This window comes from Anolis sagrei, chromosome 1, assembly GCF_037176765.1.
Source record: "Anolis sagrei isolate rAnoSag1 chromosome 1, rAnoSag1.mat, whole genome shotgun sequence".
Lineage (NCBI taxonomy): Eukaryota > Metazoa > Chordata > Lepidosauria > Squamata > Dactyloidae > Anolis > Anolis sagrei.
In genome coordinates, this window is record NC_090021.1 from 232366969 (window position 1) to 232394377 (window position 27409).

Genomic DNA, 27409 nt, shown 5'->3' on the forward strand with positions numbered 1-27409 from the left:
CAACACATAAAGTGCCTGAGACGTCTTCCCATCAGTTGTGCACAGAGGCAGCCAGACATAAGGAAGCAGAAGCCCAGCTGAGGAGGAATACAGCAGCAATGGAAAAAGGTACTAAACATCAGCAACAAAAAGGAACAGAGGATATGGTGTTTGCTCTTAGAGCCTGGTGAACTGACTATATTTGGACTACAATTCCCAGAATTCTCCAGCCAGCATAGACATAGACCTGCTGGTTGAGGATTTAAGAAATGATAGTCCAAAGAGTGAAATGTCCACAGTGCCTTTTTCTTTGTTAGAGGATGCTACCACAGCTTGGGGAAGATATCTGGCAAGGAGAACTGCAAAGAAGGTCTTCTTCTAAAAAATTCTGAGAGTTTATGTGACAAGAGATTGCATACAAGCAGTGGCTATGGAAGTGCTGTGTACTAAATTAGTCAGAAAAAAACAACTGATTTTGTGTATTTGAGCTCTTTTATCTGATCTGAGGAATGTGGTGTTCCAGTCATATCTCCGTCCACAGGAACTCACTGCAAGCTGTTGTATATTACACTGTTTCATCTTCAGGTTTCATTGGTAAAATAGAAATGTGGAAATGTTTTGTGTGACTTGACCCTTAAGAGTAGACATTGCTGAATAGCTAAGTACACTCTGAAGACGTCTGACCACACTTTGGTAATAATGACTGGGAAATGCAGAGACAGCAAGGCATCCAAAATGTGTCAATGGCATTGTCAAAAAATCATATTCCACCCCTTTTGTCCAGGGAGGTGTAAAGAAGGTTTCAGTGTCATGGTTTAATTGACAATGACAATATGAATTATGAAGCGTGTCTTTACATAAAACAAGAATATGGAAACATATCATCTGCTTATTGATTTTGAGGTAGGTTCCATCTCAGTGTTTCTTCTGAGGGAGATTCAGAGGGCTGGGATGGGACCTTCTTGGTCCTGGCCCTCCGGCTTTGGGACAGTCTTGCAAGGAAGGGCATACTGCTTGACACCAGTGTTATCATCCCTATCATGCCAGCTCTGGATGTTTCTCTACCCCCAGCCTTTGGATGTATCTAATGGGCTGGATGTGTTTTTCAAGACCAACATTATGTCAACTCATTAGCTCCATGATTTCTTGTTATCAGACTTTGTTTTTATATGACAGGTATACAGGTTTCTATTGTTTTCTCTCCTTTTTGAAAGACTGAATCAATGAAACATAATATCACTGCTGATGAACCAAATTCCCACTTGTTTGGGGGATTAGAAACATTTTGAAATGGAGATGCTCTGGGCATTTTCCTCAAGTCCACTTTTCTCATAAGAGCTCTTCTTAGTAAAATTAAGGACCAACCTGGTTGTGACTTATTTTAATACACTAATACAGTAATACAGTAAATGCCCCTGTAAATTAGCAAATTTAACAATCAAAATTAATTTATAAATACATTCTTAAAACTGACCAGTTTCTGTTTAAGATACACTAACTCTCAATTCCTAACTCTCAATTTCTCTACTTCTTCTGGTGGCTGGTCACATACAATACAAAAAAAATGACTGTATATTTGTCAGCAACTTTGTACATGGTTAAGAGGGATTGTAGAAACTGGGCTTAAGGCATAATAGTGATCAAAGACAAGTTTCCATTTTTATCAGACAAAGAAAGAAGGCAACTTAACTATCAAAGGTCTAGTTCATGAGCATCCTGAAAACAGACATAGATTGCACACGTCGATGGCTACTGATTGTCATGTCATTCTCAGAACCAGTATCCAAGGACAACACATGTGGAAATAACTGCACCTACATATATTGTTTCAAATACGATTTTGTTTTCTCTCCAACAAGTGTACATGTTTCTCTTGAGAAATGACCAATTCATTATTTGCTCATTTTAGGGGAGAAATAATAATTTAGGGAAGATCAACAGCCTATGTGAAAAAGTTCTTGGAGTCTTAATGAATAGCCAGTTGAACGTGAGCCAAAAGTGTGATGCAGCAGTTTAAAAAGCCAATGAGATTTTGGGCTGCATCAAAAGGAGTATAGTGTCTAGATCGTGGGAAGTCATGGTGACTCTGTATTCTACTTTGGGTAGACCACCCCTTGAATACTGTGTCCAATTCTGGGCACCACAGTTCAAAAGAGAGATTGAGAAGCTGGAAGGTGTCCAGAGGAGGGCAACTAAAATGATCAAAGTTGTGGAGACCAGGCCCTTTGAGGAGCATCTTAAAGAGCTGGGGATGTTTAGCTTGCAGAAGAGAAGGTTGAGAGGAAACAGGACAGCCATGTATAAATATGTGAGTGAGTAGGGAGGAGGGAGCAGGCTTGTTTTCTGCTGCCCTGGAGATTAGGACTCAGAGCAATGGGTCCAAATTACAGGAAAGGAGATTCCACCTGAACATTAGGAAGAACTTCCTGACTGTAAGAGCTTTTCAACAGTGGAATTCTCTGCCTCAGAGTGTTTTGGGGGCTCCTTCTTTAGAAGGTTTTAAACAGAGGCTGGATGGCCATCAGTCAAGGGTACTTTGAATGTGCTTTTCCTGTATGGCAGAGGGTTGGATTGAATGACCCATGTGGTCTCTTTCAACTCTATGATTCTAAGAGCCCTTCCAGGTAGGCCCTATACCCAGGATCTGATCCCTGGTTTTGTTTATCCCACATTATCTAGCAGTGCAGACTCATATAATCCAGTTTAAAGCAGAAAACCAGGGATCAGATCCTGGGATATAGGACCTGTCTAGAAGGGCCCAAAGAAATAAGGATATATGCACATGCTTGTACTTAGGTATTGCCATTTGTTTGCCTTTGAGATAAACTTGTAGCCATCTCAGATCTGCTGAGTTCAACTGCATTTCTAAATTTCTGAATTTGTACTAAGCATATCCTGGTATTATTCTGGCAGTGGAGTGTTACATGACAAATATTAAATATAAATCATAGAAAACATTGAAAACTCTGTTTTGTCGAAGGCTTTCATGGCTGGAATCATTGGGTTGCTGTGAGTTTTCCGGGCTGTATTGCTATGTTCCAGAAGCATTCTCCCCTGACATTTCACCCACATCTATGGTAAGCAGAGGTCAGAAGTTGTGAGGTCTGTTGGAAACTAGGAAGTTGCCATACAGCCTGGAAAATTCATAGCAGCCCATTGGAAACTCTCTTAAGCTTTTACAAATAGAGTTCTGAGACTGACTGCAGTAGTACTGTACAATACTATATGTTTAGGGATTTCAGTTCTGTTTAAGATTTTTTTTCTCTTTCTCATTCACTTACATAGGCATATGCTCACAAATATAATCGAATTAGCAAACAGAAATCAAGTGTTCAATATAATACATTAAAATCTGCACTACTTTATTTTTTTTGCCTTGAGTTAACCAATACAAAGTGCTATTTCAGGAAATCTTACAGCAAAGTGATTTTGTTAATCTTTTAAGTCCAATTTCTGATGTTAATCTTTCTAAAATTAAGGTGTGGCATTAAAAAGCTAATCAGTAGAGTGCCAAAACTCCCACACTTTCTTTTTTAATTCCTTAGACTGTCTTTTCTTGGGGTACTTTAAAGACTAGTGCAGTTATTATGGCATACGTTTTCAAGGACTGAAGAGCCTTGCTCTGTTCTATATTTACAGCAAGGCACTTCAATGTGGTTTTGCAACTTTAGTGTGCCATAGTTGCAAAATCACATCAATAAATAAGATTCAGGAATGTCATTTTGTCATAGTGACAACAATAGAAAGCCTGGTGGGATCTTAAAGTCTAACAGATGTGTTGTGTTAACCTTTAGAGTGCCTCAAAAAGAAAAAAAGTGGGGGGGGGGTGAGGAATGACAGGCCTAAATATCCTGAAGCTATTAGCTGAACAGGACAGGCTATGGTTAGTACAGGCTAAGTATCCCTTATCTGAAATGCTTGGGACCAGAATTTTATCATATTTTGGGGTTTTCCCCAGATTTTGGAATATTTGCATATATATAATGGAATATCTTGGAGATGGAACCCCAGTCTGTTTCATATATATCTTCTACACATAGCCTGATGCCAATTTTATACACAAAAAAATTAATAACATTATACATAAAACAAGGAGCCCCAGGTGGCGCAGTGGGTTAAAGCACTGAGCTGCTAAACTTGCTGAATGAAAGGTCACAGGTTCGATCTGGGAAGGGCATGAGCTTCCGCTGTTAGCCCCAGCTTCTGCCAACCTAGCAGTTCGAAAACGTGTAAATGTGAGTAGATCAATAGGTTCTGCTCCTGTGGGAGGATAATGGTGCTCCATGCAGTCATACCAGCCACATGACCTTGGAGGTGTCTATGGACAATGCCGGCTCTTTGGCTTAGAAATGGAGATGAGCACCATCTCCAGAATTGGACACAACTGGACTTAATATCAGGGGAAAACCTTCACCAACCTACATGAAACAAAGTTTGTGTCCACATAACAATAAAAAAACAAAGGTGACTCCCTCAGCCATTTTCAAAATTCCAGATAAGGGATATCAGCAAGAAATTTTACGGGAGGCTGCCAAAAAATGTTTAGCTGCAGTAGGCTATGTTTCAGAAGAAGGCAAATCACCTCTAAGGACTCCATGAAATCACACTCTATGAAATTAGTAGGTTTGCCGTAGGCTAACAGGCAACATAAAGGAACATAAACACAAAGTTGTAAATGCCATCCTCACTATGGGCCTGGTAAACATGGCACAGCATTTGCTTTGATGTGGTGCCATGAAGTATGGGACAACACCCATACTTTCTAGACATTAAGGCATCCCAGAGCTATATCCTACCCTAAGGAGGAAAACTACCACACAATAAGCTGACATGGTCCTGGAAAACATCTCGTGAGTGATGCCTGGCAGGCCATATGAACACCGTTTCCTTCCCCAGGAGGAAGTTCAGATCTCTCAGATGATTTGTGGTCAGGAGAGATGCCAGTACTCCAGGAAAAGGATGTCCCTGCTTGTTCTCATGTGCGTTTACTTTTGTTTTAATTTTGATTGAAATATTTGTATGGCACACTCAAGACAAAGTGCTCCCAGGGTAGTTCACATGCATAACCATAAAACATTTCCACTTGGATTTGCTTTCAAGTCATTTGGCTTATGGTTCACTGTAAATTTGGTATATCAAAAATTTGAGGAGACTAGGAGGGGGGGGGGGCGGTATTTGCAGTATGATCTATAGTGTTGAGGCACAATGCCTTTAATTCTTAGTCTGTATTCCCAACTAAGACTAGAGGAGATTCTTAAGATTACAATAATTCATTCTACAAAAGAATTAAGGGGTGAGCCTGCCATGAATCAAGACACGAAAATACCACACAGAGTAAGGAAATGGCAGCAACTTTATACATGGTTTCCTCACTTTGCCTCTTCCTTTCTTCAGGCAATCTGAGTATGCACTGCAAAACATCAGTTAAAAGCCTTTGTTCATTGTCTTTCATGGACTCACAACAGCTGCAAGCCTATCTGCTTGGAGCGCCTGGCTTCTATTTTCCACCTTCCTCCTAACTCCCTTTCATAGCTGTTGTGTGAACCCCTTGTTTTCAATGCATTTCTTGGCTCCCCCCTTCTCTGACATTGCCTGAACCAAGCCATGTTTGCAGAAATTATTAGCAATTAAACAATTCAATACAAAGCAATTATCAATGGTTATTTATCTTCACCCCTTTCTCTTCAGTAGAGTTTATGTAAAAGATAGGACAGTCCTATACATTGAAATATTACCAGATGTAGATCAATTTCAAGTCCTTTTTCTCATTATAACTCCTGCTGGCTACCTCCTTGAAATTTGTGGACAACAGTGGCAACTGGTGGCTTCCATCTTAGGCCCCTTCCACACAGCTATATAAAATGCACAATGAACTGGATTATATGCCAGTGTGGACTCAGATAATCCAGTTCAAAGCAGATATTGTGGATTATCTCCCTTGATATTCTGTGTTAAATGGCTGTGTGGAAGGGCCCATAGTGAAGTGGTTCAGCACCATGGATACCTCCTTATACCTAATGTGGATTTATTACCCTGCAGTGTTCACACAAGTAGTTTTCAAGGCATGCTATCCCAAATATTAGAAGTGTTTGTTAGAATGCATGAGGACTGGTAAAGGAAATGATAACAGGTTTTCTAGGCCCAAGGAACAGCATGAGAGAAATCCCAGAAGTCAAAGTGTAAGAGAGAAACAAAAGGAAGCTAGTTGGTGTTAGATGAGATGGGAAACTGCAACAACTGTGTTGACACAAGAAAAAGTCAGGTAAGAGGAGGAATATGGATACTTTATGCATGCAGTCTTAAGCTTAAATATGACAGTGTTTAATTGAGTCAGATCCAAATCTACTCAGTCTGATATTTTGCTTTCAATAGCAATTAACAGGAACAATGCTTTCAAATTGTAGAAAAGGAGATTCCACCTGAACATTAGGAAGAACTTCCCTACTGTAAGTGCTGTTCAGCAGTGAAACTCTCTGCCCTGAAATGTGGTGGAGGCTTCTTCTTTGGGGACTTTTAAGCAGAGGCTGGATGGCCATCTGCCGGGGATGCTTTGAATGCAATTTTCCTGCTTCTTGGCAGGGGGTTGGACTAAATGTCTCATGGGGTTTATTCCAACTCTATGATTCTATGATAACAAGAAACCAAAAATTGTGGAGTGCACAGAGGTAGAAATGCATTTGCTTTTTCGATTTTTCATCCCTAAATATTTTTGAGCAATGGTTGTAGAAAGCTGACTTGTGACAAAAGTTAAAATAATTATACAATGGTTCTATTAAAAAGCATAGTTTGAAAGAGTTTAAAATACTTTTATAATGTATTTGAAAACATTCAAGAGAAAACATTTTTTGTGTTTAGCCTAAAATGGTCTCTACAACAGGACATTTAATCTTTAGCCATAAAGACTTGTATCTCTCCTGGTTTAATGCCTACCAAAAGATACTCCATCAAATTTGTCTAGTTCTCTTAAAGAAACATACACACACATACACACAAACACATAAAAGTTAGAGAATTGCTCAAGTTGGGTTGTTGTAGGGTTTTTTTGGGGGGCTATATAGCCATGTTCTAGAGGCATTCTCTCCTGATGTTTCACCTGCATCTATGGCAAGCATCCTCAGAGGTTGTGACTTTTGTCACAAGTCACCTCACAACCTCTGAAGATGCTTGCCATAGATGCAGGCGAAACGTCAGGAGAGAATGCCTCTAGAAAATGGCCATATAGCCCGAAAAAACCTACAACAACCCAGTGATTCCAGCCATTAAAACCTTTGACAATACATTGCTCAAGTTGTTTTCCAAAAAAGGAACTGTTCCAAACTTTGGATCAAATTCATCAATTTCTGAGCCTTGGAAGTTTCAGACAGTGATCCAGCATCTTTTGGACAGGCTGTTCCTTCATGTCTGCGTGCTTACCTCAGACTAGTTTGGCGAGTTCTCAAGCAGATAGAATTGCAATAATCTCAAGATGTGACCAAGATACTGGAACATCTCCCAGTGGCACATAGATATATTAAAGCCCTAATGATTTTTCATCATCTTTAAGCAGGATAGTATTTCCTGTCTTTGGCTAAGTGTGCTGAACACATTAGTTGAGATGCAAATAAGGAAAATGTGTCACACAGAAGATAGTTGTCTAAGAACTCAGCTGATGGCTGTATCCTCTGTATGGATTTATAGTAGCAGATGCCAAGTCATGAACTTCCCTGGTTGATAAGGAAGAGGAAAAGAAAACACAAAGGAAGTTATGTGTTGGCTCTCATTAACTTGGTACATTGCCTCATTCAATCATGTTAGGTTTTAGACATTTCAGGTACTGACTTTGATACTATCTAACAACTTGTAAGCACTATGACGGGCAATAGGTCTTGTAGAAACAAACCTGTAAGGCAAGAATACAGAATTCAGCTGGGAGTGTCAGAAAATAATGTTTCAAATGTAGGTTGCAAGGAGCAGCAGAAGAAAGGGAAGAGGACAAGAAATACAAACATTGTCTGAGTCTGTTTCCTTCCCTTTTATTTCGACATCCAGACACACATTGGGTTGATGATGAAGAGAAGTCATTTAACAACAGAAGCTATAAATGTCTCTTGGTGAAACAAGCTTGCAAATAATATTACTTCCTCAGTTTTTCACAACCTTTACCATTAAAGCTTAAATGAGTTTTACGCAACTTGTTCTTTCTACCAAAATCTGTCCTTAGCTGGAATGGAACATACTTTGCACTCATGATACTCAGAGTAATTTCAATGGCTTTATACATTTATGAGTGAGTGGAGGAAGATGTATTAATGTATCAGGGTAAAGGCTATGGCCCAGCGTTCCTTCTTGAACATAGGATTTATACCTGGGTATGCAACAAACTCCATTAACACAAGCTGAGAAAGTGGAAGCTTTAAACTTGGAAAAGATCAAGAGTTCTCTCTCTTGAGCTGTAGAAGGAAATCGTTTCGCATACCTAGCCAAAACGGTTGCAGAGAGTACTTTTGCGACCTCATCAGATGGGGTAACTTGCGGTGGCATATGCCACTTCCTCTATAGTTTTGGGACAGAGCCCACTAACTCTCATCCCACAACCTAAAACTACTTCTGGTGGGGCTCCATCACAATACTATTAAGGAACCAGTGTATGCTGCCATGGCAGCAACACGGGAGCCTTCCTGTGTTACAATAGAAATCAGTAGGGGAGAAAGCTGGGTGGCGGACACATCCCCACATGGGATGAGGTAGGGGGGAAGCCTGGTGATGTGAGGCATGGGGTGACAAGGCATGGCAATTTCAGTGATCCATATCAATATCTATATCTATATCTATATGATTTTTATTAAGCTTTCATGATACATTATATATATAAAAAGAAAAAACAGAGAGAGAAGGGAAGGAAAGAAAGAAAGGGAGTTAGGGGAACAGAAAGACAAAGGGGCAGAGAAATGCTGAGAAGGGGAGGGGGGAAAGAAAGAAAGAAAAAAGAATTTTTTTTTTGCTTCCATTCGTATTCTTTGTGGTTCTACATATTGGTATCCTTTCTCTCTTTATGTATTTAGGGAGAGTTTTCCCTAAATACATGAGTTTTGGTTAACCCCTTGTTCTTCCAACAACACTGCGCCACCATGAGCCCCTGGTGGCGCAGTGGGTTAAAGTACTGAGCTGCTGAACTTGTTGACCGAAAGGTCGCAGGTTCGAATCCAGGGAGCAGCATGAGCTTCCGCTGTCAGCCCCAGCTTTTGCCAACCTAGCAGTTCAAAAGCATGCAAATGTGAGTAGATCAATAGGTACCTCTCTATGCAGTCATGCCAGCCACATAACCTTGGAGGTGTCTATGGACAGCGCTGGCTCTTTGGCTTAGAAATGGAGATGAGCAACAACCCCCAGAGATGGACATGACCAGACTTAATGTCAGGAGAAAACCTTTACCATTACCTACATTCCAACAAATATTATCCTCTTTCTTTCTTATTATTATTTCTTATCAGTGGACCATATTATGAAGTTGTTAGAAGCACCTGGAAGTGCTCTTCTAGCCAGAGAAAACACACTTAACTATTTTCTTATCTCTTTCTAGCTGGAGATGTATTGCAAAATGTATTCTCAGGACAGAGGGATGTAGTACAATATCACAGATTTGAAGACGTTCAGAACCAAAGTAAAGGTGCACGGAGTGAAATTTCTATGTATCAGGAAAGACAACAGCATAAACTTGAAGACGTTCCCCTCCAAAATGAAGGCCGAAAGAGTGCTTCATCTGTAAGGCAGCAAAGTGGAAGACAAGGCCCCCAGGTCCCAGAAGGGGGCAGGCACAGCGGAGGTGCACAGGATAGCCGTGGAGGCCAGCGGGAATCAAGCAGGGAAGAAAGCAGATCCCAGGAAACTCCCAATGAAATGGAAGGCAAGCAGAAAGGGTAAGGAACTGGCTCTGCATGGAGGAAGGATCTCTCATGGTTGAGGGGACTCTTCTTTTCTATTCTGTTCATGCATTCAGATGAATTAAATGGGGCTCAGGTAAAGGCTACATATGATCACAGCCCTCATGGGTTTCAGGAAGATGAAAACGAAGTGGGAAGCATATTGATTTGGATCTGCTTTGGAATGGCATTGCCACCCATTTTCTGCCTAAAAAGTTCTGAATGGTGACAGTGATGTAATAGGTAAAAATGCTGCAGTTGTAATCTTCTTCTCATCACTGTATCCCTATCCTTAGAAAAGCTATTTATTCTTGATTTCTATCTGTTATTTTTTAAAAGGGGACACAGACCCTTAGTCATGAAGACCAGGCAAAATGTCACTATGTCCTGAGTAAATTATGTGAATTTTCCAGACATGTTCCTGATGTAGGTTAGGTAAAGAGTTGTGGAGAAGCAATTTAGTGGCAACATACATATATCAATATACAATTGCACTTAAACCCAAACAATTAAAACATAAATTGTTAAAACATCAATTAAAATCACATCATCCAAAATGTAATCTAAGGCCGTTCCATTTATCAACACATTAATTCATGGTCACTTAATTGCACTGCTCCACTTATTTGTCAAAAGCTTAGTCCCAAAGCCACATCCTTTTTCCTGAAGGTCAGGATAGAAGGAGCTAATCTAATTTCATTGGGGAGGGAATTCCACAGATGAAGGGCCACCACTGAGAAAGCCCTGTCCTTCATCCCCACCAGTTGCACCTGCGAAGGAGGTGGGACTGAGAGTAGGGCCTCCCTGGACAATCTTAACTTCCAAGATGGTTCATAGAGGGAGATACGCTTGGACAAGTTAACTGGGCCGGAACCGTTTCACAGCCCAATTTTATATATTTCTACACAGAAGGCAGTATAGCTATAGTTTTTTTTAATAATGTGTTAACTTCCAAGCTGTAAGAATAATCAATAGTCTAAACTTCATACACTAGCTAAGCTTTTTTTTGTTTTTTGGGAAGAGCTTTTTCCCAAATTAATTCTTTTCATGCTTGCTTTTTTTTAAAAAAAGTCAGCTCTATAGGATTTCTACTAAGCATTTTATGTCACTTCCTATATCTCTAGTTCTCTTCATTTCGATGTTCCAAACGACCTGGAAGGGATTTCCCATTTTATTTCAGTGTCACTTCTTATATCTCTCAATCTCATTATTTCCTCTGCCTTCATTTCCATGTTCAAAAGCACCTGAAGGAGATTTCCCATTTTATTCCAATGGCTCCTTGTTCAAATGTGGAATAATAATACAATAAATACCTATATATCCAATGACATGTGCTAAAGTTTATGTTGCCTTTATGTAATGACCATCTGTACACTCATATTTGTGAAATAGTAGTTTCCATCCTTCATATTCCTTCATATTTGTGAAATGAAACACTTAGCATCATAAGTTCCCTTTATGACGTTTCCTTGAATTAATGAATGACAACATGGGTGTGATTATGTAAATACGGGAAAAGTCCCCCTCGATGGACTGTCACCTTGTCGTGGTGAGGGGGCTTGCGTGTTCCGATGAACCTGTGGACACAACAACTGGAGTCGTGCACTCCCAGGAGTGGCCGCGGGGGAGGTCCCAGACCAAGCACAGTCCGAAGACCTCAACGGCGGAGCAGGCGGAGGATAACATGGCACATGTTACAACGGCTGCGAAGGCGGAAGAAGGCTGCAACAGACTGAGAAGCCATGGTCATTGTGTTAAACTACATCACCAGTGGAACCTCATCTGTGAAGACTGTGTGTTGTTCAGTTGTGCACTGACCTCCACACATTAAAAAAAACCACGCACAGGCGTCTTCCAAAGAAAATAAAAACCAAGCAACCAAAGTCCCATGGCGATCAGCGAGTGGCGACGGGGGCAGGACTGTGAAATCTGGAAGCCCCTAGTCACAGACTGGCACATGGGCGGTGGGTACGGACTCAGTCGTTCTACCTCAAGGTCCGAGGCAGTTGAGTAGTTCGGCAGCTGTATCCGCGACTGAGCAGCCCTTTTTAGGACCCACTCTGCTCACCCCACACGGGGAGGGGGCTAGAAAAGGTGCCCCAAACATAGTCTGCCTCACTTATCCCTGACTGGACTGCCGCGTCCAGTGGGGTCACCATCCTGCGGTCAAAAAAGAAAAATGAACTTCGGTACGTGGAACGTACGGACACTGATGGACAACAGTGACAGTGAACGCCCCGAACGCAGAACTGCCATCATCGCAAGGGAGCTGGGACGCTTCAACATTGACATAGCAGCCCTTCAGGAGACCCGGAGAGCAGGAGAGGGACAGCTGAAGGAAGAAAAAGGAGGCTACACCTTCTTCTGGAAGGGACTGCCCGAAGAAGACCAAAGAATGCACGGAGTTGGCTTCGCTATAAGAAATGATCTGATGAAACATCTGTCCGAAGCACCCACTGGCATCAACGAACGACTCTCCACCCTCCGAATTGATCTTGCCAAAAACCAACGGGCAACCATCATAAGTGCCTATGCACCAACACTAGACGCTGATGAAGACATCAAGGAGAAATTCTACTATCAGCTGGACACCGTCCTATCGGGGACACCTAAGGAGGACAAAATCATTCTCCTGGGGGACTTCAATGCAAGAGTCGGGCGAGACTTCGACCTGTGGCCAGGCACCATAGGAAAAGACGGGGTTGGAAACAGCAACTCGAATGGCATCCTGCTTCTCACCAAATGTGCGGAGCACAACCTTGTCATCACCAACACGCTCTTCCGCCAGAAAAACAAGTTCAAGACATCATGGAAGCACCCCCGGTCAAAGCATTGGCACCTCTTAGACTATGTAATCACACGTGCCAGAGACCGCCGTGACGTACTCCTCACAAGAGCCATGACAGGTGCTGACGACTGCTGGACCGACCACAGGCTAATCCGATCCACGATGGCTATCAAGATCGCCCCCAAGCGCAGACTCCAAGGAAGAAAGACAAGGCGCAAAATGAACACCCAAGCCCTTCAGGAGCCCTCCAGGCGAGCCCATCTCCAAACAGCACTCAAGGACCATCTACCCACAGTACACCCCGAAAATGTTGAGGAACATTGGAACAAACTGAAGACCTCCATCATCCAAGCCTGCGAAGAAACTATTGGATACCAAGCCAAGAAACATCAAGACTGGTTTGACGAAAATGACATCGAGATCCAACAGCTAATCGACAAGAAAAGGAAAGCCTTCCAAACATGGCAGAGAGACATCAACTGTGCTGCTAAGAAAAAGATCTATGCCAGTGCAAAAGCTGAGGTCCAAAGAAGGACAAGAGAACTCAAGAACATCTGGTGGACAAAGAAGGCTGAAGAAATCCAACACCTGGCAGATACCCATAATGCTCAAGGATTTTTCAAAGCTACAAAGGTCATCTATGGGCCAAGAAACCATGGCATACAGCCTCTACGCTCATCAGACGGAACCAAACTCCTGAAGGACCAAAAGTCAATTGCACTACGTTGGAAAGAACACTACCAAAGCCTCCTAAACCGCAGCTCCAGTGTGGCCGAAGAGGTCCTCTCACAAATCCCGCAACAACAAACCAGGGATGAGCTTGCAGCACTGCCTAGTTTGGAAGAAGTCAGCAATGCCATCAGCCAACAAAAGAACAACAAAGCCAGCGGACCGGATGGGATCCCTGCTGAAATCTTTAAAGAGGGAGGACCTGCGCTGACACACCAACTCCACCAGCTCATAGAAAAAGTGTGGGTGACCGAGAAAATCCCAGCAGACTTCAAGGATGCCACCATCATCACCCTCTTCAAAAAAGGGGAAAGAACAGACTGCGGAAACTATCGAGGTATCTCCCTTCTAACCTCTGCTGGAAAAATCCTCGCAAGAATCCTTGCAAACCGCCTTCTGCCCCTCTCAGAAGACACCCTCCCAGAATCCCAGAACGGCTTCCGCCCCTCCAGAGGAACTGTGGACATGATCTTCACTGCACGACAGCTCCAAGAAAAATGCAGGGAACAAAACCAACCTCTGTACATGGCATTCATCGACCTTGCAAAGGCATTCGACACAGTGAATCGCAGCGCTCTCTGGACCATCCTCCAAAAAATCGGGTGCCCAAGCAAATTTGTGAACATCCTGCGGCTCCTCCACGATGACATGATGGCAACAGTCTTGGACAGCAATGGCTCCCAAAGTGACCCATTTAAGGTGGAATCGGGTGTCAAACAGGGATGTGTTATTGCCCCAACTTTATTCTCCATCTTCGTCGCCATGATACTACACCTTGTTGATGGGAAGCTTCCCACCGGAGTGGAAATCATCTATCGGACAGACGGCAAGCTATTTAACCTCAGCAGACTGAAAGCCAAAACCAAGGTCACAACAACATCTGTTATAGAACTCCAGTATGCTGATGACAATGTCGTCTGTGCACATACAGAAGAAGATCTACAAGCCACTCTCAACACCTTTGCAGAAGCATACACAAAGCTTGGCCTGTCACTGAACATCGAGAAAACCAAAGTGCTGTTCCAGCAGTCACCAGCCGCCCCCTCTCCAATGCCAGAGATACAGCTTAATGGTGTAACATTAGAAAATGTCGACCATTTCCGCTACCTTGGCAGCCACCTCTCCACCAAAGTCAACATCGACGCCGAAATACAACACCGCCTGAGCTCTGCAAGTGCAGCATTTTCCCGAATGAAGCAGAGAGTGTTTGAGGACCGGGACATCCGTAGGGATACTAAGGTGCTTGTCTATAAAGCTATTGTCCTCCCAACCCTGCTATATGCCTGTGAGACGTGGACTGTCTACAGACGTCACATGCAGCTCCTGGAACGATTCCATCAGCGCTGCCTCCGGAAAATCCTGCAAATCTCCTGGGAAGACAAGCGGACAAACGTCAGCGTGCTGGAGGAAGCAAAGACCACCAGCATTGAAGCAACGGTCCTCCAACATCAACTCCGCTGGACAGGCCACGTTGTCCGGATGCCTGACCACCGTCTCCCAAAGCAGTTGCTCTACTCCGAACTCAAGAACGGAAAACGGAATGTTGGTGGACAGGAAAAGAGATTTAAAGATGGGCTCAAAGCCAACCTTAAAAACTCTGGCATAGATACTGAGAACTGGGAGGCCCTGGCCCTTGAGCGCTCCAGCTGGAGGTCAGCTGTGACCAGCAGTGCTGCAGAATTCGAGGAGGCACGAGTGGAGGGTGAAAGAGAGAAACGTGCCAGGAGGAAGGCGCGTCAAGCCAACCCCGACCGGGACCGCCTTCCACCTGGAAACCAATGCCCTCACTGCGGAAGAAGATGCAGAGCAAGAATAGGGCTCCACAGCCACATGCGGACCCACAAGGAAACCCATGATGGAAGACCATCTTACTCGTCCAACGAGGGATCGCCTAAGTAAGTAAGAAAGTACGGGAAAAGTAAGAGCATGTTTTAAATTTTCCAGGCTGTTCCAAACTGTGTTGAAGACAAGAAGACAAGTAGAAGGTCATAAATGCTGTTAAACAAAGGGAGCTAATGGGGGAATGGGATAGTAAGCAGACAATGATAACAAGAGGCGGTTGGGAGCCGATGTGGTTATCCATAGTGTGTTTGTTGACACAGATAAACTGGTGTAGGCAATTAAAATGTATATAGCTATTCTGATTTTTAATGGATTTCTTCTGGTTAGAAATAAAAGATAGAAGGGAAAAAATGACCAAATTATCAACACCTTCCATCAATTTCCATGAGCAAGGCAGTGAAACCATACTTCAAAAGCTTTGAATGAAAATACAAGTGGTTAGTCTTGTTTATAGTTGGGATTCTGGATTCATTCATTCATTCATTCATTGTATATATTCACATGTGAGATGATGATTTCTTCTCAATTCCAAAACCTTGTTTGGAATTTTCTTTGCAAGATTTTAATGTCTGCTTTGCAGAACCAGGGTTTTTTGGGGTTTGGGTGGGTTGTTGTTGTTGTTTTGCTGGAAATCTGCCTCAGTTTTTAATATTACCCTATGGCTGGAATATGGTTGGGTTTGTAGCCCTTGCAATCCTGTAATGGGATTAGGGTATAGCACAACATTTTGTTGCAGATTACATTTGTGTTCCTGTATGGCTGTGATGCTAAATATGAAGGGAAAAAGTTTGGTAGTCTTTGAGTTTATTGAAAATTTCATTACATTTTAAATTTTCTATAATGTGAACTTTTATCTGTTATCTAAATTGTCTAAGTTGCCTTGGATCTCAGAGCTGTAGAATAGATGAGATATAAATAAATAAAATAGTGCAGCAACAACAGAATAATTGTGGGGCATCCTATTTTTGGGCATGATGCTGAGGTAATTGACCTACCCATAGAGGCATATATAGGGATGTTCTTTTATAGCCCTTTGAATATGAGGCCTTACTTTTTCCTCAGCACGAACCCCTACACGGGACTGGTGGATTCCCTACGTGCCACATGGTTATCAGGAAAAACACGCCCGGTAGAATATCGGAAAGAGCAGCTGGAGGGATTGGGTCGCTTCTTGGATGAGAGAAGGAACGATCTCTTCCATGTCCTGCAAGAAGATTTGTGCAAAGTGAGTGAGACTCTCCAACCCAAGACCACAACTCTCCTCCAAGTCAGAGGCACCTGAGAAATTGTTGCTCACATTGGCTCTTGAGCCTGAGGTTTACTTGACTGATGGATTTTCTCTTCTTTTTTCCCACCTTTCCTGCAGCCTATTTTTGAATCTGAGATCTCGGAAGTTGGCTATACGAAGAATGAAGTGAATGAAGCCCTTAACAACCTGGAGTGTTGGATGAAGGATGAACATGTGTCCAAGAATCTTGTAAGGGGGTCAATTCAGGAGATGAGACAGTGTGCCTTTGCGTGTTTGTTGGAGGGAACATTTATAACAAATGGGCTATTTAATTAAGTGGGTTGTGGGGGAACCCATATATTTCCTCTTTTGAAGTAATGTATGGGCACCCATCTTGGTCAACCAGGTTTGTCTTATCTGTGCAATGAGAATTGTCTGTTTGTACAGATGATATAGAACTGCAACTTCTAGCATTCCTCAGCATTGCCTCTGCTGCCAAGGGACTGGTGGGAGTGCTATTCCAACAAGATTTGTTTAAAGATGGCAAGATGGGTCTCAAGTGGTGGTCTCCAGCATTTGATCCTAGTAGTGACCAAAGGAGAACTTTTGTTGCCACAAATCACTTATTTATTTACTTTGCTGCACTTGCTTCATGACTTTTCCTGCTTTGTGTTCTTTGTAGGCCGTGAAGCTCGACAGTGCTTTCATTCGCAAGGACCCCTTTGGCGTGGTGCTCATCATTTCACCTTTTAATTATCCTGTCAACCTTGCCTTGGTGCCTCTGGTGGGGGCCATTGCAGCTGGTGAGTAGGAAACTGTTTTCAGGGCTTCCATCTAGCGTTCCTCACCAGAATCCCAGAATCATTTCCCTTGGACTACTGATTTCAGGGGTGGGCTGGTTGATTGGCTGGTTCCAGTCATGGGATGGATCAGTATCTCTCCCTACTGTGATAATGTGTTCTTTTTTTCTTCTTCCAGGAAATTGCGTGATTCTCAAACCTTCTGAGATAAGCACCCACACTGAAAGATTTCTTGCTGAAGCATTGCCTTGCTATCTTGACCCAGTGAGTTTATTAGTATCACATCTTCCTTATTATTTTCATCCTAACAGTTCATCTGCCTACATTTCCAATACTCTAAATGCACCAGATCCTGCCTGATATTTGAAGCTAAGCAGGCTCGGCCTTGGTTAGTACTTGGACAGCCAACCACTGAGTATTTCTTGCCCAAGAAAATCCTATAAAATTCATAGGGATCACCATACGTGGACAGGAAAATGAAGACACACACATGCACACACACAGAGTCCCCTTGTTAGAGCTTGTAAAATTCTATTGACCCCTGGGAAGAAGTGGCATATATGGAGTTGTGGTTGAATTGCTATTTTGTGATCTGCTTTAACAATCTTTGAGCGATCCTAAGGATAAAGTAGGGCTTCTAAGCCACTGTGATCTCAAGCTTAAAGTTTGTACTAGCACACCAAATCTAAAATAAAACGTTTGCTTCACTTCCTTGCTATAATGCTGTAGAAGAATGGGTGATAGGCATGGGGTTCATGAATTGCACACAAAATAAAAGAATTTCCCTCTGATCAGGAATGGGAACTGTGTATCCCTCCAAATGTTGACTCTAGCTCTCAGCGTTCCTCACTATTGGCTGTGTCTGTTTGGAGCTGCTGGGTGCTGCACTTCAACAACACCTGAAGGTTGTTCAGTTCTCATCCCTGCTTTAAATGAACACCACACATTGTGTTTTTTTTCTCCACAAGAGTTTGATTCAAGGATGTTGGACTGGATTTAGGGTGTTGAACTGAATAGTCTTTGTGATCTCTTCCAACTCTATGTTTCTGTACCTATCACATAGGTTTGCTTTCCAAGTTTGAAAAGGAACCTTCTTCCTTCTTCCCCTTTCCACAGGAAACCTTTGCGATTGTGAGAGGTGGGCCAGAAGAGACAACAAAATTGCTGGAGAACAAGTTTGATTACATCTTCTTTACAGGTGAACCAACCTTTCTTTCTTTTTTTGAATTACAGATTTTAGGAATCATCAGGTTGTGTCCAGTTAGGGAAAAAAGGAAAAAGACAGAAGCAAAATCCAAAGTAAATTAACAATTAAAATTCAGCCCAGTTGCAAGATCTATGTATCAGTTCAATGTCAGCAAGCCCAAACATATAATTTGTATGAGTATGTCCATTCTTCAGTTGTTAACAGTTAAAATGAGTTTGTCTGAAACTCAAATATTGTTCTCAAACTTCAAATGATGTGATTTCAAATTTTGTAATTACAATAAATGGAAATCAACTTGAAGCATCTCCATCATTTTGACTCCTTGATGTTATTATCTGATAGGTTAGTGATGGACCAAACATTTTGTGACCTAATGTTTGAAATCTCTTTTATTGTTGTTTCCTCCTTATTCTGAATATTGTGTTACCTCTTCGGTAATGAATCAAATTCAAAGATATGATATTATGAAAAAACATGCATTAATTTGCTTGGGCAGAACTGTATTGTCATTGCTATATACAAAGTAATTATTTGTGCTAAATAATACTTATTTTTTCTAAGTCCCTTCAAGTTGCCTACCAACTTATGATGACATCATGAATTTCAAAGGGTTTCTTAGGCAAGGTGTACTCTGATGTGGTTTGCTATCCCCCCCCCCCCCCGACACACACACACACTTTCCTTGGTGGTCCCCAATCGAAGTTCTGACCAAGCCTGGCCTTCTTAGCTGGTATTTTCAGGAAGTTCAAGCCTACATACTAGTTAATACAACTAATTAAGTGATATTAATCATTGGCAATACAACTCTGCTTGGGCATCATGTATGCATCTTTTAATATGCATTAATATATTGTACAAATATAAAATAATATTTATGCAAAGATTGGACATAAATGGTTTATATATAAATATTTTGATTAATAGTAGAGTATTGGAATAATTTTTGGTCATCTGTGAAGCCTAATTTAGATATTTTCTATGTAATGTCAGCATGATATGGCAATTCAAGTGCTGGACTACAACTCTAGAGAACATTTAATTTCAGAAAACTTCAGTATAGCTCTCAGAAGGATCACCACAAGTTGGAAACAATTTGAAGGCACACAACCACCACCACCACAACAACAACACACTTTATTTATATTCCGCTCTATCTCCCTGAGGGGACTCATAGCGGATTACAACATACACATATAGGCAAACATTCAATGCCTTTAATACAGTGAAATAACAATGACATATAAATACACAGAACAAAGGTAAAGGCTTCCCCTTTCATCTCCGGCTTCTGAAGGCAGTACTCACATCCGACCATGGGAAGGTGATCATTTCCATGTTGGGAGGCCTGTTGTCCATAGACACCTCCTGGTCATGTTACCAGCATGGCTTCATGGGCACCTTTTATTACCTTCCCGCTGAAGCGGTACCTATTGATATACTCACATTTGCATATATTTGAACTGGTAGGGCTAACAGTGGTAGCTCACCCCAACCCATGGCTTTGAACTGCCAACCTTTAGGTCAGCAGATTGAACAGTTCAATGGTTTAACCCACTGCGATGCCATGACAAGACTGCACAATATTTTTTTCATGCAAAATTTAGGAAAGGATTTCTGGGTGAAACCACCTATTTATGTCTCTTTGTGACCGCCCATATCTTGTCATCCCTTTGCAGGGAGCCACCGTGTGGGAAAGATTGTTATGACTGCAGCAGCCCAATATGTGACACCTTTGACTATGGAGCTGGGAGGCAAAAACCCCTGCTATGTAGATAGCTGCTGCAATTTCCAGAATGCAGCCAACCGGATAGTGTGGGGAAAGTTTTTCAACACTGGCCAATCTTGTATTGCACCTGACTATGTGATCTGTACCATTGAAACTCAAGAGAGGCTGATGCCTTGCCTCCGTCAGGCCATCCGTGAATTCTATGGCTGCAACCCGCGCGAATCCCCTGACTATGGCCGCATGATCAATGACAAGCATTTCCAGCGTGTCCAAGCATTGATGAAGTCTGGCCGATTGACCATAGGTGGCGAAACAGACGAATCTGATCTCTACATTGGTAAGAAAGTGGCCTGCTCTCTGGGGCTGGGATGTGGGGAGATCCTTTGTTGTGACTACTTAGGAGACTTTCTACAAAGGTTTTGGTGATTAAAATGGGGCCTTACAGGTGTCATGAAAGTGCAGCTGTCTGCCTTGGTGAGTGCAGCAATGAGGAAGACCATGGGGATTATAACCTAATAGCATCTGGAAGCCTGCATCTCTTTCTGGCCCTGGTTTACAGAGAGCAAGCACTGAGTCCTCCAATTGTGGACTTGTGCATCTGGGAGGGAATGCTAAGGCCATGGTCATATGGGAACAGTGTGTCACATGTAGCATGATGTTTCTTGATGTGATCTTCCTGCCTGCAGCCCCCACAGTGATGGCTGATGTGAAGGAGTGGGAGCCAGCCATGCAGGAAGAGGTCTTTGGGCCCATCTTGCCCATCTTCACTGTGGCTGACATGGATGAGGCCATCTGCTTCATCAACAGCAAAGAGCGTCCACTGGTTACGTATGCTTTCTCTTGCGACAGCAATGTAAGTGTTAAAGATCACTGTGACCAGGAAATGTAGCATGAGGCCTGTCCAAGCAAGCCTAGCCACAAAGCTGAAAAAACATTGCATTACAGTAGGTCCTCTGCATTAGCTTAGGTTAAAAATGCAAGATCCCTCATGAAAGTGAAAAAATGCCAATTAAAATTTTATTTATTTATTTATTTATTTATTTATTTATTATTCAAATTTATATGCCGCCACTCCCCTAGGGCATGGAGCGGCTTACAAGAAACAAACTAGAATCTAACACAATTTAAAACAACATATCAAAGATCGAAGGCCTGTCGAAACAAATATGTTTTACAAGCCCTGCAGAAAGCTGATAAATCCCGCAAGGCACGGACTTCTGGTGGCAGAGTATTCCAGAGTGATGGTGCCACTACTGTAAAGGCTCTGCGTCGTTGCTGTTAGACGCAAGGTTTTAAAACTAGGAACTTCCAATAAATCTTGGTCCTCAGAGCGGAGAGATCTCTGGGGTTGGTAGGGGGTGAGGCGGTCCCTCAGGTACATTGGCCCCAGACCATGTAAGGCCTTAAACGTAAGTACCATCACTTTAAAAGTGATCCGGTGCTCAATCGGTAACCAATGCAGCTGCAGTAAGATTGGAGTTATGTGGCATCTCACTGGAGGTCTCGCAAGAAGCCGAGCAGCTGCATTTTGCACCAGTTTGAGCTTCCGGATTACCAGCAAAGGAAGGCCAATGTAGAGGGTGTTACAGTAGTCCAGTCTTGAGATGACCGTGGCCTGGAGTACCATAGCTAGGTCGTCCCTGGACAGAATGCTATTTTTTTTTTACTTGATAGAACACCTCTCTACAAATCTCTAGGTCATGTGATGTAATTCTTTGCTGGAAGGTGACCATAGAGTTGTGCTGGAGGACCTAGAGATTCCTAGGGCCGTTCCACACAGCCATATAACACAGAATATCAAGGCAGAAAATCCCACAATATCTAGTTTGAACTGGGTGGTCTGAGTCCACACTGTCATATATAGGATGACTGCAATTTTCTATAGCTATATGCATAAAAATATACTGATCATGGAGAAGAAAAAGTTAAATAGCCTCTGTCTATGTCTGTATATGTTGTATGTCAAAATTGGCATTGAATGTTTGCCATATATGTGTAAACTGTAATCCGTCCTGAGTCCCCTGCGGGGTGAGAAGGGCGGAATATAAATGCTGTAAATAAATAAATAAATAAATAAGGCTCCTAATACACCTGTTCTCTTGTTAATTCCCATAGGTTGTGAATCACGTACTGAATTGTACCAGCAGCGGTGGCTTTGGTGGCAATGATACCTTGCTGCATGCAGCATTGGTCACCTTACCATTTGGTGGCATTGGTATGACTACTTCTTCATCTCACATATATTTCTATTCCTTTGGGTGTTGTGTGGTTTCTGGGCTGCATGGCTGTGTTCTAGCAGCATTTTCTCCTGATGTTTTGCCTGCATCTGTGGCTGGCATCTTTTATTCTCTATTTTTGCATTAATTTTTGTCTCCAGTCTCAAAATATATGAGAGCAGATGAGCTTTCTGTTTGTCTTACTTATTTCTGAGACAAAGAGGATCAAAGCCCTCCTAGGTTCCCATATTATCCCTATCCATATATGCAAATCACAGGCAAAAATTACAACAAATGAATTAATAGCCATTAACCCATTGTGTCACGTCAAACTGCAGTCTATTAAGCTTACTTATATTTGATGGCAGAGAGAACCCTGTAAGGTGACAACGCTGGCTCAGAACATATCTTGCAATTTTCTTATTTCTCTCTTTTGTATTACATCATATTTACATAATTCTATATAACTAATCCATTTTTACAGCCCATCTCAATCTTATTAATTAATGTCATTTCACATTTTTTTAAAAAAAATTGGGTGGGTGCTTAGTACAAAATACAGGAATATATATACAATATTAATACTAATAGTATTTTCCATCCACAACAAAGAGTTACTATCTTGATAGCGAGTATCTTATCTCCTCACAATACATGAGTGGTTGTGGAAGGTCTCAGCATGAAATGACATGCTGGCTGCTGATCAAAAAACACTTAGTTGGACAGCAACTCCCAGAATCTCCCAGTGAGCTGTTGAGGAGGAAGTCCTAGGAGTTGCTGTCCATTTCTTTCTTTCTGTCTTTACTATATTTCTATCCCACTCTTCTGCTTTGAGACCGAAAGGGGACTCAAAGCAGCTCACACACATGGCAAAATTCAATGCCGCATTGCAATATAAACAAATAGACATATAGAGAAATAAAACAGGTAAAAGCATATTAATACAATTTAAAAAAATTCAAAACAGATTAAAACATAGTGCCATAGTCATAGTCAACATTAATGCTGCATTCCATATTACACTATTCCCCAAAGGCGTGGTGCCATAGCCAGGTCTTCAACTTTTTCCTGAATATGAGGAGGAGGAGGGCCAGTCTAATGTCATCGGGGAGGGAATTCCATAACCAAGGGGCCACCACTGAGAAGGTCCTGTCTCTCGTCCCCACCAATCGTGCCTGCAAGGGGGATGGGATTGAGAACAGGGCCTTCCCATTAGATCTTAACACTCTAACCGGTTCATAGAGGGAGATACATTTGGACAGGTAAGCTGAGCCAGAACTGTTCAAGGCTTTATAGACCAAAGCCAGCACTTTGAATTGTGCTCAATATCATACTGACAGCCAGTGGAGCTGACATAACAGGGAGGTTGTGTTTTCAAGTACCTATCTTTTCCAAGTTCTGCATATAACCCAGGAAAGTGGTTCACAAACAGTGTTCATGGAACCCTATGGTTCTGCAAAGACATTGTAGGGGTTCCGTGAGTCTTAAAAATCAAATTTAAAATGGACTTAAAAATAAAACCATACAAGGCCAACTATTTGATTTATAATCTTTATAATAGCTATTTTGTGCTACTACAGTTATGAGGTTGCACAAAATAGTTACACAAAATGCCTATGAGGTGTGTAATATAATAATAATAATAATAATAATAATAATAAGTTTATTTATAGACTGCACTATCAACCCAAGGGTAGTTACTATGTAGTTACTGGCTACACATTTCAACATTTTGCAACAAGAGTGACTTGCCCATAGTTGATGTTTCACATTTATTTTACATTTCCTTTTTCATGTATTATGCCTTGTTTCTACTAGATCATCTACTATCGTCCACATACTTCACTTTTTCTTACACACTTAAAAAGAGAGAGAGAGAACAGACTCTCATAGGAACCTTCACAAGCAGTGGCCCATCTTTTCTGTCAGTTTCAGACCTCCTCCTTGCATAGTTCTGTTTTTTCAGTTTTCAAACCTAGAAGTAGACTTCTAGCCCCTTCCAGGTTTGTTCTGCTTTATTTTTTGGCAGTCTGTGGGCTCCCCATAAACCCTAAGACCAAAAAGCTAGCCTCTGGACTCAGTAAAGTTGACCAAAAGGGGTGGAATCCAGAAAAGAACCTGCCTACTAAACATGAAGGGCTGTAGAGAAGAAGGGCTGTGTGAAATCTCCTTCAACATGGTCTAAATGAGAAAGAGCAGAGCAAAGAGGTTGCAGAGTAAATGGGAAACTTCTGTCAGTGAACAGATTTTGATTTGCGTCTTTTCTTTTTGTGTTTTAGGATTCAGTGGCTATGGCAAGTACCATGGAAAGTTCTCCTTCGACACATTCAGTCACCATCGTGGCACCCTCTTGCGCTGCATGGGCATGGAAGCAATCAACTCAATCCGTTACCCACCATATAATGAGCGAAAGCTTGCATTGATGGTTGCTGCATTGGAGGTCAAACGCAAAGGCATGATGTGCACTTTGCTGTGAGCTCTCTTGAACAGTACAGAGCTTGTGTGTCTGGAGCTGCAAGGTGGAGAGGAGGGATTGATTGTGCCTTTTAACCCTTCATCTAAGTCAACATCTTTATTAATGACTTAGATGAAAGGCTAGAAGGCTTGATCTTCAAGTTTGCAGATAACACCAAATTAGGAGGGGTAGCCAATACTCCAGAAGACAGGAGCAGAATTCAAAACGATCTTTACAGATTAGAGAGATGGGCCAGAACTAACAAAATGAAGTTCAACAGTGACAAATGAAAGATATTCCACAGGCACAAAACATGAAATGCAAAGATACAGAATGGGGGATGCGTGGCTCGAGAGCAGTATGTGTGAAAAAGATCTTGGAGTGTTCGTGGACAAGTTGAACATGAGCCAACAATGTGATGCAGCGGCAAAAAAGCCAATGGGATTTTGACCTGCATCAATAGGAGTATAGTGTCTAGATCTGGGGAAGTCATGCTATCCCTCTATTTTACCATGGTGAGACCACACCTGGGATACTGTGTCCAATTCTGGGCACCACAATTGAAGGGAGATGTTGACAAGCTGGAATGTGTCCAGAGGAGGGAAACTAAAATGATCAAGGGCCCTATGAGGAGCGGCTTAAACAGCAGGGCATGTTTAGTCTGAAGAAGAGAAGGCTGAGAGGAGGCATGATAACCATGTATAAATATGTGAGAGGAAGTCATAGGGAGGAGGGAGCAAGCTTGTTTTCTGCTGTCCTGGAGACTAGGACAGGGAACAATGGCTTCAAACTACAAGAAAGGAGATTCCACCTGAACATTAGGAATAACTTCCTGACTGTGAGAGCTGTTCAGCAGTGGAACTCTCTGCCCAGGAGTGTGGTGGAGGCTCCTTCTTTGGAGGCTTTTAAACAGAGGCTGGATGACCATCTGTCGGGGGTGCTTTGAATGCGATTTTCCTGCTTCTTGGCAGGAGGTTGGACTGGATGGTCCACGAGGTCTCTTCCAACTCTATGATTGTATGATTCTATGATTGTTCCTTCAGACCCTGGGCTTCTACATTATTCCCTGAATGAACCACACAAGAATTTTACTTTCTGTAAAGCCTTGTTCCGTCATCTTGATTGATTACATTGTCCCTCAGTATTGGTAGCCCATTCAGTATTTAGGTCAGAGGTGAGGAACATAAGATGTTGTTGAAATGCATGTTTCCCCATGTCTGTTGAACTTACCATTCCTACACTGAATGTTTTATCATAGGGTGACCAGTGATGGCCTAGATGGTGATTATACAAACCACAGAGTGCTAATGTTCATTAAGGGTTTTTTTTTCACATGCTTCTATGTGAGTTTGTTGTCCAATCACCACAGTTTGAAGTTAGCTTTGAATTGCATCAAATGGTCTGTATATATGCAGGCATCAATCTCAAATTTTTACTCAGGCAATAATAATCACCTCAGGCAAGGTTCAGCACATTGTGTTTTAGGAAACCTATTTCCTAAAGAATTACAGACTTTTCTTGAACAGTGCTGTGTTTTGCATTTTGCTTCTGTAATAAAGCTCTTGTATCAAATTTGACTTGTTCCTCAGTTGTATTGTTTACATGCTGCCCTTATATGATGTATATTACGTTGTAAAAGAAGTCTAATGCCAATCCCTACTAGGAAGAATCTGCCGGGGGATCTGTACGAAATGCAGATCTTGAGAAATAGGGACTACATGAACAATTTACTACAGGTAAAATCATTTGAAAATTAGAGTGTTCTGACTGCTTGGGAGTGGAACAATCTCCTTTGTGAAGTATCTACTACCAATATAACATTAGAGGTGACATTATCATGAAACTTTGCCAGGTTCATTTTCAGCCACATCTGCCTCTTGAACTACAATCATTTTTGATGCAGTACATATTTATTACATTTCACTATGATTGACAGAGTGCTGTATTCTCTGTGTCACAATTTAACACTGACTGTAGGAGTTACAGTATTTTTCACCTGAGAAGTACTTAAAATATTCAAGCTACTTTTCCTCCTTTTTAAAGAATGTAGAATTTTCACTTGGAAATTGGTACAAGATTTATAGAAAGCATGTTTTTGAGACTAAAGGCAGCACTTTTTCAAAGGGAGACAGAGCTGGACCCAGGAAAGGAAGTGGTTATCCATAATGCTGGATATCACAACTACCTTATATTTTCTCATATATAAATTGTGTTCACATATAAATCACAGGTAGGTTTTGGGTCCAAAAGTATGGATATGACCTGTAGGAAAGTCGAGGGAGAAAAAGTACTACCACCGTCTTGGGGAGGATCAGCTAGCTACCCCTGGCTGTCACTAACTTTTCCCGCCAGGGTTTCAAAAAGCCCTTAAAAAAAGAAAAGCACTTACCTGGCCTCCATTGGAGCGCTGCCATAGCTTTCCTGGCATGTAAAAATGACGTGCCAGGAGAAATGGGGGGCAGGAGTGATTTCCCCCCGCCCCTTTTCATGGCATGTTATTTCTACGTGCAAGGAGAGCTGTGGCAGCTCTCCAATGGCGG

General features: G+C 42.0%; 1 protein-coding gene across 1 annotated transcript; it reads left to right on the forward strand.

The window, feature by feature from the left end:
- LOC132761915 (aldehyde dehydrogenase family 3 member B1-like) lies at positions 1–26446 on the forward strand. The gene is made up of 11 exons (XM_060754960.2): positions 1–108; positions 9539–9875; positions 16300–16462; positions 16604–16714; positions 17148–17268; positions 17444–17529; positions 18382–18463; positions 20149–20535; positions 20885–21051; positions 22314–22413; positions 24694–26446. The coding sequence occupies exons 1-11, from the start codon at positions 99–101 to the stop codon at positions 24888–24890; spliced, it is 1761 nt and encodes a 586-aa protein (XP_060610943.2). The 5' UTR covers positions 1–98; the 3' UTR covers positions 24891–26446.
- Positions 26447–27409: the final 963 nt, after the last annotated feature.

Bases quoted from the DNA above. Each gene is read 5' to 3' on its own strand.
- LOC132761915 (XM_060754960.2), top strand. The intron at 9,876-16,299 runs GTAAGGAACTGG...CTTTTTCCTCAG, and splicing joins ATGGAAGGCAAGCAGAAAGG to CACGAACCCCTACACGGGAC. The intron at 21,052-22,313 runs GTAAGTGTTAAA...TAATTCCCATAG, and splicing joins CTTTCTCTTGCGACAGCAAT to GTTGTGAATCACGTACTGAA.